The sequence below is a fragment of the Saccostrea echinata genome, unplaced genomic scaffold (assembly GCF_033153115.1).
Source record: "Saccostrea echinata isolate AGI-Se365-2 ecotype Australia unplaced genomic scaffold, CSIRO_AGI_Sech_v1 ptg000029l, whole genome shotgun sequence".
In the NCBI taxonomy this organism is placed as follows: Eukaryota; Metazoa; Mollusca; class Bivalvia; order Ostreida; family Ostreidae; genus Saccostrea; species Saccostrea echinata.
In genome coordinates this window covers 31,686,383-31,702,099 of record NW_026889778.1, presented here as the reverse complement: position 1 = coordinate 31,702,099, position 15,717 = coordinate 31,686,383, and the positions used below count along the sequence as shown (strand labels likewise).

Genomic DNA, 15,717 nt, shown 5'->3' with positions numbered 1-15,717 from the left:
ATATTGTTTCAACCCCATTAGGGTCTGAAAATAAAATTCTGAAAAATAAGGGATTTCATAGGGCTTATATTGAAAACAGATTTTCCCATGTAACTTTTTTATTTCTCAATGAATTTTTGAACAGTTTTCAATTCTGAGTTCAGCGTAAAGGGTACAGTGTAGAAATTATGGTCCATGTGGTCACTTTTTGACCCCTTATAGGTGTTTTAGAGACCTGAAATATAGTAATTTCCAAAATAACAATTAATTTAAGAGTTATCCCCCGTTGCAAAGCTCTAGTGAGAATTACATACTCTTTAGGTTTCCATTTTTATAAGCTTCAGAAAACTTGCGGTCTGATTATTTTTTTTTATGTTTTTCATTTTCTTAGAGTTATTGCACTTAAAGGTCCTTGAGATTTAAAGCGTCGAAAAGCCCTCCGTATTTGTTGAACGACAAAAAGGTCTAGCTATTATTATTATCCTGAACACTTTTTTGTCCTAGATTTAAAGAGAACCTTTCAATATACATTTTTAGCTCTTCTGAGCCAAAGGCTCAAAGAGCTAATGCTATGGCCATTTGTGCGGTGTGCATAAACTTTTTAGAATATGGGCCATAACTCAAGAACCCCTTGGCCAATTATTGTCAAATTTGTCACAGGGTATCCTTGACCCAAGGACTCCCGTTTATACTTAAACTAGGGTTGTGACCCTTAAACAAGGGGAGATAATTAGAAAAATAGAAACAAAAGTACTGGTTGCTAAAAAATCTTCTTCTCAAGAACCACTGGGCAGATTATCACCAAACTTACACAAAAGGATAAGGATATGTTGTAGATTAAAATTTGCACGTGGATTTACCCTGGGGCAAAGGGCATGGTCTCAAGGTTACTTCAAAGTTGACCAAAAATTACATTTTATTAAAATGTTGATATTTTGCTTACTATAAGGACTAGGATCATGAAGTCTTGTCAGTTGATGCATCTAAAGACCTCATATCATGTTGACTCAAAGTAGGTCATGGTGACCTACTTTTTTTAATTTTGCGGCCATTCTTTTTCAAAATGATTTAGAGGCATATTTTGAACAATTTAAGGCCTATGATCATCAAACTTTGTCAGTTGATGTATCTTGGGTCCTCAAAGTACGTTGACTAAAAAGTAGGTCACCTTGACCTACTTTTTGAATTTTATGGCTAATTTTTTTCAAAACAAGTAAGGTCATTAATTCAAATACTGAGAGATTTAGAATCATTAAATCTTGTAAGAGCCATAAAACATTTTTGTTAAAAAGTAGGTCACAGTGACCTACTTTTTGAACTTTGCAGGCATTCGATTTCAAAGCGTCCTAGAGGCATAATTTGGACATTTTAAGGCCTATGATCATAAAACTTTGTAATGTGATGCATCTTGGGTCCTCAAAAAACATCAACTGAAAAGTAGGTCACTGTGACCTACTTTTCAATTTAGTAAACTTCTGTATCTCTAAGTGAATCAATGGGCCCGGCCATTTTTATGATATTTATGATTTTAAAAAACCTTGGTATCTCCAACACGGAAATCTCGAATGCCTCGCTTATCTCGAAGTTGATTTACGGTCCTAAGTGCCATAAAAACATGCATTATCTCGAAGTCCAACAAATTTTTCGCTCCTCTGAATTCACACCTTTGTACACAATAATCCAATTATGCTAATTTTATGGTCTGTTGAACGTTTCCGTTAGGTCTAGCACAGGCTTCATGAGACCACTGCTGATAATCACACCTTATTAGCCCCAAGCTGTTGTTTTTGGTAGTTAAATTTAATTACGCAGGCCAGGTGATTTGGAGGTGTTAATAAAATACACACTCAGACATATGATGACACGATAATGAAACAGTGGCTTGGGGATGATCACTGGAATAGGAATTTAAATTTATCGAAAATACACGCTTATACACATTATTACATATCAAAGTAAGCACTGAACACATCAAAGTGATATTGAACTCAAGAAATTAAACAATTAAAGACATTATTTTGAGTTTAAAAGTCAGTACCAAAAATCTAAATCTTCAGTACACATTATTGTCTGATAAGCAATCTGTATAACGAAGGACCCGGTAGCCAATCCGGGGGGATAGTTACATTATGTGACTGTGGTGTAAAAAGAAAACTTAAAGTTCATACAATCGAAACAAAGTTTCAGGCTATTACGGAAGTCGAAAAAAGGTACCATGAATCCCAGTGAATAAGATTCTAGTGCTTCTTCCAGTGAAATTGTTATTGGTGTTTTAATTCACCTGACTTTTTTATCAGATGTAGTGCTTAGACTTCGTTTCATTTTCATTCATTATAAACACGCTTTTATCTGTTGATAAATGTTATAAATTGTAGTGCTTTTGTTTATGCATATTGGCAATTTCAATAAATTATTGTAGAATGATAATTCCTGTTTCCGTCTTAATCCTTACTACAGTGATCGGTTTATCATTTACAAAGTGCAACATATATCCGGGTATCAGAAATCCTGAAACCAGCATGAATCCATGATTATCACTATTGAAAGCGATCAAAATTTGTAAAATGTAAGTGTTGCAGTATTAAATAAAATAATATATGCATTATAAGTGTATATGCAAATGTATTTTTAAAAAGATATACACTAAGTACGAACTGAAACATTTACCGCTTGAATTATGCACGTGGTGGAAAGGGGGGTGGGGTGGTAATTTCTTGTTAATAGAACATGTAACATAACAATATCGGTTCAAAAATCATCAACTTCGATATCTTGAACACTCGGATATCTCGAAGTTTTTCCTCAGTCCCACCAAGTTCGAGATATCGAAGTTTACCTGTAATTAAATATTTCAGGTACTAATTGGCTTAGAATCATCAAACTTTGTCAGTTGATGCATCTTGGGTCTTCGGAGTACAACAATTGATAAGTAGGTCAGCGTGACCTACTTTTGAAAATTTATGGCTTTAATTAAATATTTCAGGTACTAATTGGCTTAGAATCATCAAACTTTGTCAATTGATGCATCTTGGGTCCTTTTGAAATTTTATGGTTGTATTTAATATTTTCGGGAACTATTTGGCTTAGAATCATCAAAATTTGTCAGTTGAAACATCTTGGGTCCTCGCAGTAGGTCGACTGAAAAGTAGGTCACCGTGACCTACTTTTCAATTTATATGACAATAATTAAATATTTTGGGTAGTAATTGGCTTAAAATCATCAAACTTTGTCAGTTGATATCTTGGGTCTTTGGAGTAGGTCGACTGAAAAGTAGGTCACCATGACCTACTTTTGAAAATTTATGGCTTTAATTAAATATTTCAGGTACTAGTTGGCTGCATTTATCAGTTGTCAGTTGATGCATCTTGAGTCCACAGAGCTAGTCGACTGAAAAGGAGGTCACTGTGACCTATTTTTGAAATTTTATGGCTTTATTTAAGGAATGTTTTTAAGTTTTGTCTGGTTTACACACCAATAATTCACACTAAACTTAAAAACATTCCTTATATTTACATTTTACAAGTTTAAAAGCACCAATAATATACTCAATATTTGAATTTCTTGCTGCCCTATATCGGTACATTTTTATTTTCGTCTCTGTAGTTTCATTGTGACGTAACTTTAGCTCGAGTTTCACCGTGTATATTTCTATGCGTGAGTATACACAAAAATGACTTTCAAATCAATTTCACAGTTGGCTTAGTAGAAAAACACAGCAAATTTAAATATTTAAATATATCAGGTATTTACTGGCTTAGAATCATCAAACTTTGTCAGTTGATGCATCTTGGTTCCTCAAAGTATGTCATCTGAAAAGTAGGTCACTGTGACCTACTTTTGAAATTTTATGGTTATAATTTTTAAAATATTTTAGATATTAATTGGCTTAGAATCATCATACTTATTTGATGCATCTTGGGTCCTCAGAGAATGACCAATTATCAGGTACTAATTGGCTTAGAATCATCTTGGGTTCTCAGAGTGTTTCATCTAAAATGTAGGTCATGATGACCTACCTTTGGTATTTCAAGGCTTTTTCTAAATATACAGGATACTTAGAGGCTTCAAATAGAAGTGATAGGTTGTACAGTTTATCAGAAGAGCAATTCAAGGCCCTTGGGCCTCTTGTATTTCATACCCTTCATATAGAACACGAAAATATCTTCCGTATGTAAGGTTTTGGACTTCGGTTATGTCACTTCTGGTTTCTACCAGAGAAAAACTGAAATTCCTAAGGAAAGTAATATCCTGTTCATTTCGATACCCATGTCTCACAAATTAACGATATAAATTCTTGAAACCAATACCAAAAAAGTAAGTGACAGTGATTTTTGACTACTGATACAGTGGCTCCTGCTTTATCCAATAGTCAGGTTGCCAGTCTAATTTTATCAGAATAGCCTATTATTAGAATAACTGATTGCTCCATACCGAGTCCAAAGATAGATGTATAGAGCTACATGTATTGATAATACATCGTAGCAAATTTCAGACTGGCACTTTCTTTTCGTTTGATTAGTTTACTTAGTGAATTTCCTAAAATTTCACTTATTTATGAATTTAATATGATAAGATTTTTCAAATAAATTGATGTATAAAGTACATGTATATCCTTTGATAGTTATTGCCATTTTAATTCAGCACATGTTTACATTCCTTCTTCTATGGTCACCATTTTGGAAATGGAAGTAGACTAAATGCTTGACTACTAACCGTAAACTATTTTTTCCTGGATGGATTGTAAAATAAAAATAAACAAAACTATTATATAAATTAACTATTTCGTTTTTATTTGTTTTTTGTCCATCACTTTCACTGAAAGCGGTGATATTAATTTGGGTCTGTCTGTCCGTCCATCCGTCCGTCCGACCATCCATGTGTATTTTTGTCTGTCTGTAACACTTTCGTTTCCGCGTGATATCTCGAGAACCCTTTGAGCTTTTGCAATGAAATTTTGCCTAGCAACTCCCTATGGCCTAAAAAAGAACCCTATTGTTTTTGAGGTCAAAAGGTCAAAGGTCAAGGTCATAAATTCTGACTGTTTTAACACTTTTGTTACCGCGCTGTATCTCATGAATTCTTTGAGCTTTTGCAATGAAATTTTACACAAAAACTCCCTGTGGCCTAAGGAAGACCCCTATTGATTTTGAGGTCAAAAGGTCAAAGTTCAAGGTCGTTAATTTATAAATTCCATCTGTGTGTAACACTTTCTCAAGAAGCTTTTGCAATGAAATTTTATACCATAACTCCCTATGGCCTCTCTCACCCCTATAAAAGTGTCCCGCCCCGTTTTTTTTTTTTTAAATTTTGTATTAAAAGTCGCTTGGCACTATTTTATGCACAGGGGCAAGTGGAGAGTTATTACATATAATGCAGGTTGTCGGCGGACTTTATATTTTAATAGCATCTATGAGAACTGTCTAGTAATTATAGTAAAGGCTAAATTAGACACCATGTATTGTGTAAAATTTTGACAATATCGAACATGAATATAAACACTATATATGACCTGTTTGCATTTAATCTGCTGTATAATCAAGTGCCTCTGTGGTCTAGGGGTATGATGCTGGCTTAACAGGCAAGAGACCTGGGTTCTAATCCCAGACGATCCTTTTTTTTTAATTTATTTTTTTTTATTAACTAAATGATAGTATTCAACATGTAGAATGAAAAAGACGTCTAGTGTTTACAGACTCATAAAATCATTATTACAGTGTGATAAATATTCTATATATTAAAAAGAATCTTCTATACACATTTTAAAGAATAAGGAATCAAATCTTTATATCCATATTGGCATTTTTATATGCTTCAATATACCTGTATACATTTAATAATTCTACAAATCCAGGAGGGGGAGGGGTGGGGGGTCCGACCCCCACCCCCTAAAACTTCGCATGCTCTTCTTTTTTCCCTAAGCCGAGGACACAAATTCTCTGAATTAGCTTGTTTAAATAAGGTTATGTATTTTATACTGTTTGTGACAATTATCTGGTCAATGAGTGTACCAGTCTCATACTTGTCTGCCATGTGGAGAAAGATGGTTTGAATTTTGCATGTTTTGAGACGTATATCTATGGTACGGGCCGTTTGTGATCTTAACCATAAATTTTGCACTTAAAAAGTGAACAAATATTAAGCCAAATGACCAAGTTAATCGATTGAATAGGCTTATTTCCTTATCCAAACAAATTGTTGTACATAAACTGCCATAAAGTTGTGAGTATTGGCCGCGATGGTGTAAAAGACGCACCCCCAAAGTTGGGGTGAAAATCCTGAAAAAACCGCAGGTCCTATGTAAAATGTGCATCCAAAAAACGCCTAAATTGGATGTGACTTTAATTTTTCTAGTACAGTAACTTAAGATGAAAGTAGGAAAATTTACAAATCTCAAATGAAAGTAGCGAGTCAGCTTTTTTACTCTACGTATTATAAGTGTGCATGTGTGAACATTTAAATTTAATCTTTTTAATAATTATCTTACCAGAGATGATAAAAGAAATACCTGATTATTTTCTTCTCAAATTAATTTCAAGCGTGTTATAAAGTAAAGCTTACCGGTATAATGCATAACAAGCACGTGTCCATATTTATGTAAACAAAAATCATACCCAAGCGATATTAGTGTCAAAGGTTTGGCTTTGCGAAATTAAACAGTTCTTCGTATCCATCGATAATTATTTTAGTTAGCTAGTGCTATGAACAATCAGTGCTGTGACCATGATGACGTGCTATTGAACATTTTAATATTTATGTCTTATGAATATTTTCTTGAATGTTACAAAATACGTTTTTATATGTGCTTCCGACTGAAATATGTTTTAATAAAGTTCTTTTAAAAAACGTGTCGCTTTCATTGCAGGTGTTGAGGTGATAATTGTTAAATAAACAATGGTCATGTCCTACGTGACAAAATAGACTGAAGTTATATATAGCAATGACACAACAATAGAATCCCTAACAATTTGCACCTCTAATTGCATATCTGAAATCTAAAAAAAAATAAAAATAAGATATTGAATTATGGATAATTCAGAATATATCACAAAGATTATAGTTGTTGACTCATTTTTAGGTATTAATATATCTATGTCTTAAGCGACATGCAGTTCTTGTATATGATGTAAGCGACGGTAGTTCAAAATGGCGGAATATACGCAATGGAAAAAAACAAAGATCGTTTTTCATTATGATTTTATTTATGAAACGATTATCTTTTTTTTCAACAGGTAGGGTAGATATATATGACTTCAACAGGTAGGGCTGACGTATATGACTCTGAAATTAGAGTAATAGTAATAAACTTTGACGTAGTTGGTTACAAAGAGTAGGCCTAATCAATTCAAACGGATCGGGAAAATGGTCCTCGTGACCTGGAAAAAAGGGGATTGTATTTTGTTCCGATGTATTAAGCACATCCCTAATTTTAAACAATTTTCTGAAGAAAAAAAGTGCGGCTAATACAAGCGACCTTACGGTAGTGAGATAAAACGAAATTCCAATATTTCCTCATCAGAATATCAGGTGAAATTATTAACAAATATATAAGAAATGGTTTTGTGCTCTGATATTATATTGAAATAGCCGAAATAAATAGTTAAACCGCTATCTGATAAAATGGAAGCCACTGTACTATTTGAGATATATGACTTCAAACATTGAAAAAGGGGGGATGACTTTTTTTAAAGTCATAATTAAAAGTAACAAAATTATTCTGAAGATTGATATATGCATATGTTGAAACTAATGTGTAGAACATAAACTGTAAGTTTCATGTCAATCTGAGCGGAACTTCCAGTTTTCGGGGTCTTTGAAAATTGTCTATGGGAGTTTCTATGTTAAATTGAAATCACGCATGTCACATTTTCTCTGAAAATAATCAAGATATTCTTGTTAAATTTTAAGTATAGAATGACTTTGATATTGTTCCAACCTGAAAAGGTTACAAAAATGAAATTCGGGAAAATAAGGGATTTCAAGGGGCCAACAGTGAAAACAGACCTTTGCCCATAACTTTTTTATTTCTCAATACATTTTTTAACAATTTTCAGATATGAGTTAAGCAGAAAGAGTACAATTATTCAAAAATTGTGGATTGAAATTTACAAATTTTCACTTTTGTAAAAAGTAATCATGCAAGAGTTATCTCTCTTTGCACAGATGCTCGGGGGCATTCATACTCTTGATGTCTAAAATATTATGAATATCTGTCAAGTACTTCCGGTTTTATGAGTTTTAACTTTTTTCTATGGGAGTTCCTATGTTAAATTGAAATCATGCATGGCATGTTTTTTCTTAAAGTAATCAAGATATCATCTTGTGAAATTTCAAGGGTAGAATGGTATTGATATGGATCTGACCTCATTCGGGGATGAAAATAAAATTCTGGAAAATAAGGGATTTCTAGGGGCCAAAGTTGAAAACATGCATGCAGACCTTTGCCCATAACTTATCAGAGCGGGGGTATTACTATTGAGCATTGGCTTATAGACTTCTTATATTATAAGCATACTATGCGTTATGATGTCAAACCTGAAAGAGAAATTTATCATTTTTATAATAACATGCCTGTGTGTCTGTCTGTTAGGAAAAGCACAACTTTGACACTAGAAACGGTATTTGCAATAAACAAAAATCAAGCTCAGACTTATTGTTTCACAGTCAAGAAAATAATTGATTTATGTAAATCGAGGTCACAGTTTCTTGATTTGGGTATGTTTCCGTATCACAGATTTAAAATACGTCTTTTTTCTGTTAACAAAACCCAATGCAATCAGTAGCCAGCTCTTTTCAGCTTAATGTGAATTTGAATTTTACAAGATGTTGTTGATGATGCAGTTTGTACCTCGATCAGTCTTCAAGCTATTTCTCAAATAACCAGTGGTCTTATCAATGCTTGAGTCAGTTGTAGTTATTGAAAAAAAGAATTTCTGAAAGTTGTTACCCCAACCTGTTCATCTCTCCTTGGTGGTGAATAAAATATATTTTTACACCTGGATATTGAGGATAAATGTGCAATCCAACGTGTATCTTTAGTATTGCAGAGACAGATTGTAATCTGCAACTAGAGGAGCACCTCAGGTGATATCATATACTAGGGGAGATTTTCTGAATGCCATTGGTCTTACCTGGGACACAGTAGGAATGTACTTATATGAAGACATTCTGACAATCTCTACATTTTGTATAAGAGTATTTGATGGAGCTACTGAATGGGGTTTTTTGAGAGTCAGTATATAGTTTAGCCAAACAAAGTATTAATTGTCAAAAAACTTACCTCCAAATAAAACAAATAGAATATCTATATATAACATAAACTAAGATAATGCTGGTCTGTTGAGGGCAAGAATTCAATCATATGCCATGTGTCTTCATGATACATGTATATCTGTAGGTACTATTACATTTCAATAACACTTTCCATTTACCCCCAATCATTGGTTAGTATTGTCAGTGCAAAGTATGATCAAGAACTATTGGTTGATGTACACAATTTGGTACCTGTGGTTTCAAAAATTAAAATAGATGGGCACAGACATGGATTCAAAAGATATGTCCTTATAATAAAAATAAAAAATTATATAAAAATGAAGTTTGGTAATAAAAAAATCTTGTATCCGATTTCCATGAATAAAATATATAAAACAAGTGTATGGAATTGCTATTTTTTTTATCTATCTTTATGCATTATATACATGTAAATAATGTATAACTGCCTGTTTATTATAGTGCATTAAGTATACACTTTCAGAATTAATTCTGAATGCACAATGAATTTTTATTCCAAAAATTCTCTTAGCCATGCAAAACAATTTAAAAGATTTTTACACCTTCTATGAGTCGATCTATCTAAATCAAATACTTTGAAATCAATGTGCTTACTTACAATAGGTAGAGATCCTTTTTCTATACTTGTAAACGCATTTAGGGGTTGCAAGCAAAGTTATTGTTTTAATAAAATGTCACAATATATGGTATTTCTTAATATTGAAAGCTTTTGTTTTCATAACTGTTTAATTTTCATAACTTTTTATGTTATTATAAATAGCAAATATATCTAGCAAGAAAGCATACTACACAACTTCCATTGAATTTTTATGGCTACAATTACAGAAGTTTTCTTTTCCAAAAAATATTATATCAATTGGCCTTTTGTGTTACTTCAGCCATGTTCTATGTTCCCTGATGATATACAGTTAATATTTATTTGGTTTATCACAATGAATAGTCTACTAAATGTAATAAATCATCATAACCCTCTTAGATGCTCTTATACGCTTTTAGAGGGACTCTTTAGATACCCCTTGGTCACATGACTAATATACATTGGTTTTGCAAATAAATTATAAAATATAACAGAGGAAACATTACTAGACATTACTAAACAAATTAATTTAAAAGTCATTATGGGCCAAAAAACAGCCTTATGGAAACCTGTCCTTTATTCAAAGACCTTGACACTGGTTAATAGCTTTAATATACGGTGTGAGTACTGTGTGTTATGATAAAGTACTATTATTTTGTTGTGTATGGTGATATTATAATGGAGTGTAGATCGCACTAGCATATATACAGGCAAGTTTCTGATTTGTGACTGATAACAAACTAACTCTTTTATTATCCTTGACCAACTTAATTCTCTCATTTTTTAAATTTTTTTTTTGAGTTTCAATTTAGTTTGATACCATTCCGTGAATCCTTTACAAGGTTATATTCAGGTAACCTAAATTCAGGTGACTTTGTTTAAATTGACTTTAGAGTTTTACCTTCTTTAACCTGGGCCATAACTTTTGAATGGTTGTGCCAGGGCTTTTATATTCCCCATTTATTCCTTGTGACAATACCTTCCCTTGGATACCAACATTTATGACCTCTTGGAGTGTGACCTTCTGGGAAAAAAACTGACCTAGCTTGGCCATTACTTTTGAATGGTTAATAACTAGGACTACCACTTATTATACCCCAAACAACAAGTTGTGGGGGGTATAATGTTTTTGACCCATCAGTCAGTCCTGTTTTATTGGCAGCGCAACTCCTTCAAAACCAGTGCACAGAATTTCATCAAACTTTGCTGATATTTAGGACACAATGTGTAGATGTGCAAATTACCAGGAAATTCCGATTCCTTTATTTTTTCTGGGAATTTCGTCACTTTTCAACTTAGATTTTTGGCCATATCTTGAATATAGAGATGAACAGTTTGTCAGCGCAACTCCTCTTAAACTACTGCACAGAATTTGGTCAAACTTTGCAGATATTAAGCACACAATGTGTAGATGTGCATATTACCAAGAAATTCTGATTCCATTATTTTTCTGGGAATTTCCGCACTTTACAACTTAGATTTTTGGCCATATCTTGAATATAGAGATGAACAGTTTGTTGGCACAACTCCTCTTAAACCGCTGCACAGAATTTGGTCAAACTTTGCAGATATTTAGAGCACAATGTGTAGATGTGCATATTTCCAGAAAATTCCAATTCCATTATTTTTGCCTTAAGAGTATTCCTATTATTGAAGAAACCCAGCTAGGTAATAAGGAAATCCACTGGAATCAGCTTTTGTAATGAAATTTTACATGAAATATTTTATGACCTTAAAAGACCCCATTGATTTTGAGATCAGAATATTTATTTAATGATTCAACACACACACACAAAATCTTGGATAGTTCTCACCCCCCCCCCTCCTCAAATTGGTGCTTTGCCTTAAATAATTTCATAAGTACAGTATATAAACAAATTCATATGACTTCATAATTTTGTTTCCATCAATTATTTAAATATGTAAATTGTCATGTGTTTGACATGGACTTGCACTCATTAACAAATTGAAATCACTGAGGAATTTAAATAACAGTTTGTCAGCATAACTCCTGCACTGAATTTCCTGAAACTTTGTAGGTATTTCAGACATAATGTATAGATTTGTATATTACCAAGAAATTTTGATTCCATTATTTATCTAGAAACTTTAGCCAATTAGATTTGTAACATACAAAGATTTGAATGTCCTTATATGCAAGAAGTTTTGATGTGATGATTTTTTGCAAGTAATGCCCCTTTTTGAATTATACTGTGTATTTAAAATGCACTGTGCCATTCATTACGTGTTGCATTGTTGAGTTTTGGGGGAGCGTGGGGTATGTGAAATTGCTCACTTTTCTTTCATTTTTCACATGTGTATTTCTTAATAAGATTTCTTTAGATACCAACATTATTGACCCCCTGACATTGATCTTGGAGTTTGACTTGCATTTGAGAATTTGTAACAAAGTTGTCATATGGGGGCATCAGAGTTTCACAAACACATCTTGCTCCCTTTTCCATCTGCATATTTTTTAAAAAAATTTTCCACCCTTTTTATCTCACCTGGGCTGAAGGCTCAAGTGAGCTTTTCTGATCACATTTTGTCCATCTGTCTGTCTGTCCGTCCGTCTGTAAACTTTTCACATTTTCGACTTCTTCTCCAGAACCACTGGGCCAATTTCAACCAAACTTCCCACAAAGCATCCTTGGGTAAAGGGGATTCATGTTTGTTCAAATGAAGGGCCACACCCTCTTTCAAGGGGAAATAATTAAGAATAAGTGAAATTTTGGTGGTATCTCTTAAAAATCTTCTCAAGAACCACTGGGCTGTAAAAGTTGAAACTTACGTGAAACCTTCATTACATAGTGTAGATTCAAGTTTGTTCAAATCATGACCCCCTGGGGTAGGGTGGGGCCACAATGGGGGATCAAAGTTTTACATAGGAGTATATAGGAAAAATCTTTAAAAATCTTCTTCTCAAGAACAGCAAAGCCACAATTAGTCATATTGATATACATCCTCAGGTAGTGTAGATTTAAGTTTGTTAAAATCATGACCCCTGGGTGGTAGGGTGGGGCCACAATGGGGGGTCAAAGTTTTACATAGGAAGATATAGGAAAAATCTTTAAAAATCTTCTCCTCATGAACAAAAAATCCACAATTAGTCATATTGATATGGAATCATCCTCAGGTAGTGTAGTTCAAATTTGTTTAAATCATGACCCTCGGGGGTAGGATGTGGCCACAGTGGGGCATCAAAGTTTTACATAGGAATATATAGAAAAAAATCTTGAAAAATCTTCTTCTCAAGAACAACAAAGCCACAATTAGTCATATTGATATGGAATCATCCTCAGGTAGTGCAGATTCAAGTTTGTTCAAATCTTGATCACTGGCGGTAAGGTGGGGCCAAAATGGGGGGTCAAATTTTTACATAGGAACGTATAGGGAAAATCTTTTTAAAAAATCTTTTCAAGAACAGGAAAGCCATGATTAGTCATATTGAAATTGAAGCATCCCCAAGTATTGTAGATTCAAGTTTGTTCAAGGCATTCTCCAGCAGTAGTCTGGGGCCATAATGGGGGATCAAAGTTTTACAAAGGAACACATATAGGAAATATCTTTAAAAATCTTCTGATGAAGAACAACGAAGCCATGATTAATCATGATTAGCATCCTCAGGTAGTGTAGATTCAAGTTTGTTTAAATCATGACCCCCCCCCCCCCTCCCCCAGCTAGGGTGGCAGACATCTTTAAAATTCTGTTTTCAAGAACAGCAAAGCCATAATTAGTTATATGAATATAGAAGCATCCTAAGAAAGTTTAGATTTAATTTCATTCAAAACATGGCACCTGGGGGTAGGGTATGCCTAGAACAGGTGATCAAAGCTTTACATATGAATTATCTGCTAACGAAGAACAGCAGGGCCATATTGACTCAGGTGAGCATTGTGGCCCATGAGCCTCTTGTTGTTTTTCCTTTAACCGGGGACACAAATTCTCTGAATTATTTTTTTGAAGTTTCTGTATGATATGCATTGTTACAATGCAAAATGTAATAACAACACAAAATGTAATAAACTGGGATTATTACATTTTGCATTTTTACATTTTGCACAGATTGTAGTAACACAAAATTTAATTACACGATTTTTGGATTATTACACTTTGAGTCATTACATTTTGCATCGGGATTAACGCAAAATGTAATATTAATGCACTTTTTGGTTGTAACATTTAGCGTTGTTTAATTTTTGCATTGAGGACAATGCAAAATTTAATAAAACAAAATGTAATAAAACAAAATATAAATATTTTTTTGTATTGTGTTCAGCGAGAATCATCACAAAATTGATTTCGACATATAAACTCGCTTTACTGAATAGACAGACAGACCTTTGACTATGAGACAAACGTTACAGCTTTCAGGGACATTATTAAAACTAATTGTATATTATTTTTTTTTAACTCTGTTTCTAACATCTTAATTGAATTTTTATAAAACATTAACTTAACTTTGATTGACATGTCTACTTATAAATCAGTCTGTATTATATATCCATCACTGTCATTCTAAATTGGTTAGCAAATCAGAAGTACGTGTGTGTGTCTTACGAGGAAAAGTTGGGGGTAGGGATAACTTAATATATTGATCATTGTATTTTTATGCGCATGCAGAAACTATCCATTTTATTATTGAAGAGAGAGAGAGAGAGAATTTTATTTTTGCTGGTCTGCAATGTACATGATTTGTAAAATAGCTAGTATGAAATCTTAATTGTCAAGAAACCCCTTCCCACTATATTTACACCTGCCAGTAAAAATAAATAGATTTCTTTTCTAAATTTAATGCTAGTGCTTATCAAAAAGCAAAAGCAAACTGATACACTGATCAATGAAATCCCCCCCCCCCCCCCCACACACACATGCGTTTCTAACTTGCAACACATATGATTTGAGTATCAACTGATTTAAATACATTGGCTAATGAAATCAATATATGATGAAATCAGATCTAATGTAAGAATGATCATACGCTAATTTTTCCTTTTGTTTTATTTCTTTCCGTGTATTTTCTTCATCCACTACTCAATTTAAAATCATTCTCAATCTGACTGACCAAAAAGTGTGTTATTACATTTTGCGTTGTTGCAATTTGCTTAATCTCAATGCAAAATGTAATAATCTGAAAACTGTGTTATTACATTTTGCGTTATTATATTTTGCGTTGATCTCGATGTTGAATGTATAATTACGCAAAATGTAATAATCCTAAAAAGTCTGTTTTTACATTTTGCATTATTACATTCTGCTATAATATTGACGCAAAATGTAATAATGCAAAATGCAATAAAATTACATTTTGTGTTGTAATTACATTTTGCGTTGTAACAATACATAATATTGAACATAAGAGACTTTACCTTGCCTCTAGACAACATTCATTGAAGTGATGTTTTTAATATTTGATTTGTTTGAGAGGTAATGGATGGGAATCATAGTGATAAACCCTGCTTTCATCTTCTCTATCAATAGAAAATGATCTTTAACATAAAACTCAAATCACAATATTTTTTTCATTATTGTTAATTGCAGTCCAGTACCTAAAATTTTGTGGCACAAGGAAGGGAGACCATCAACGATGCTCTCAGAAGGACATGAACTTGTTATCAACTCTGTGCAGTTTAATGACAAAGGCATTTATGTTTGCTCTGGAAAAAATCCTGTTACAGATAAACCACAAAATGTGACATTTACTCTGAATGTACAAGGTAAACTATGAAAAAGTGTTTAATCTGTATACAAACCATAGGAAACTATGGTATCTTCACATCCATAGAACTATCAGAAAATAGATATCCAAGGTGTCAAGATTTTAGAGTTTAGCTTAATTCACTTCCAAGATTTCATGGCAAAACAGTAATTA

The 15,717-nt window shown here is 33.0% G+C and overlaps 1 protein-coding gene across 2 annotated transcripts in view; it reads left to right on the top strand.

Moving 5' to 3' along the window:
* The window catches only part of LOC133195808 (neuroglian-like), a 594,903-nt gene that overhangs the window by 167,301 nt on the left and 411,885 nt on the right, over window positions 1–15,717 (top strand). For both annotated transcript variants that reach the window (XM_061331757.1, XM_061331758.1), the window contains exon 8: window positions 15,387–15,562. In XM_061331757.1, the coding sequence (XP_061187741.1) occupies window positions 15,387–15,562 (176 nt within the window). The remainder of the gene's footprint in view (window positions 1–15,386; window positions 15,563–15,717) is intronic.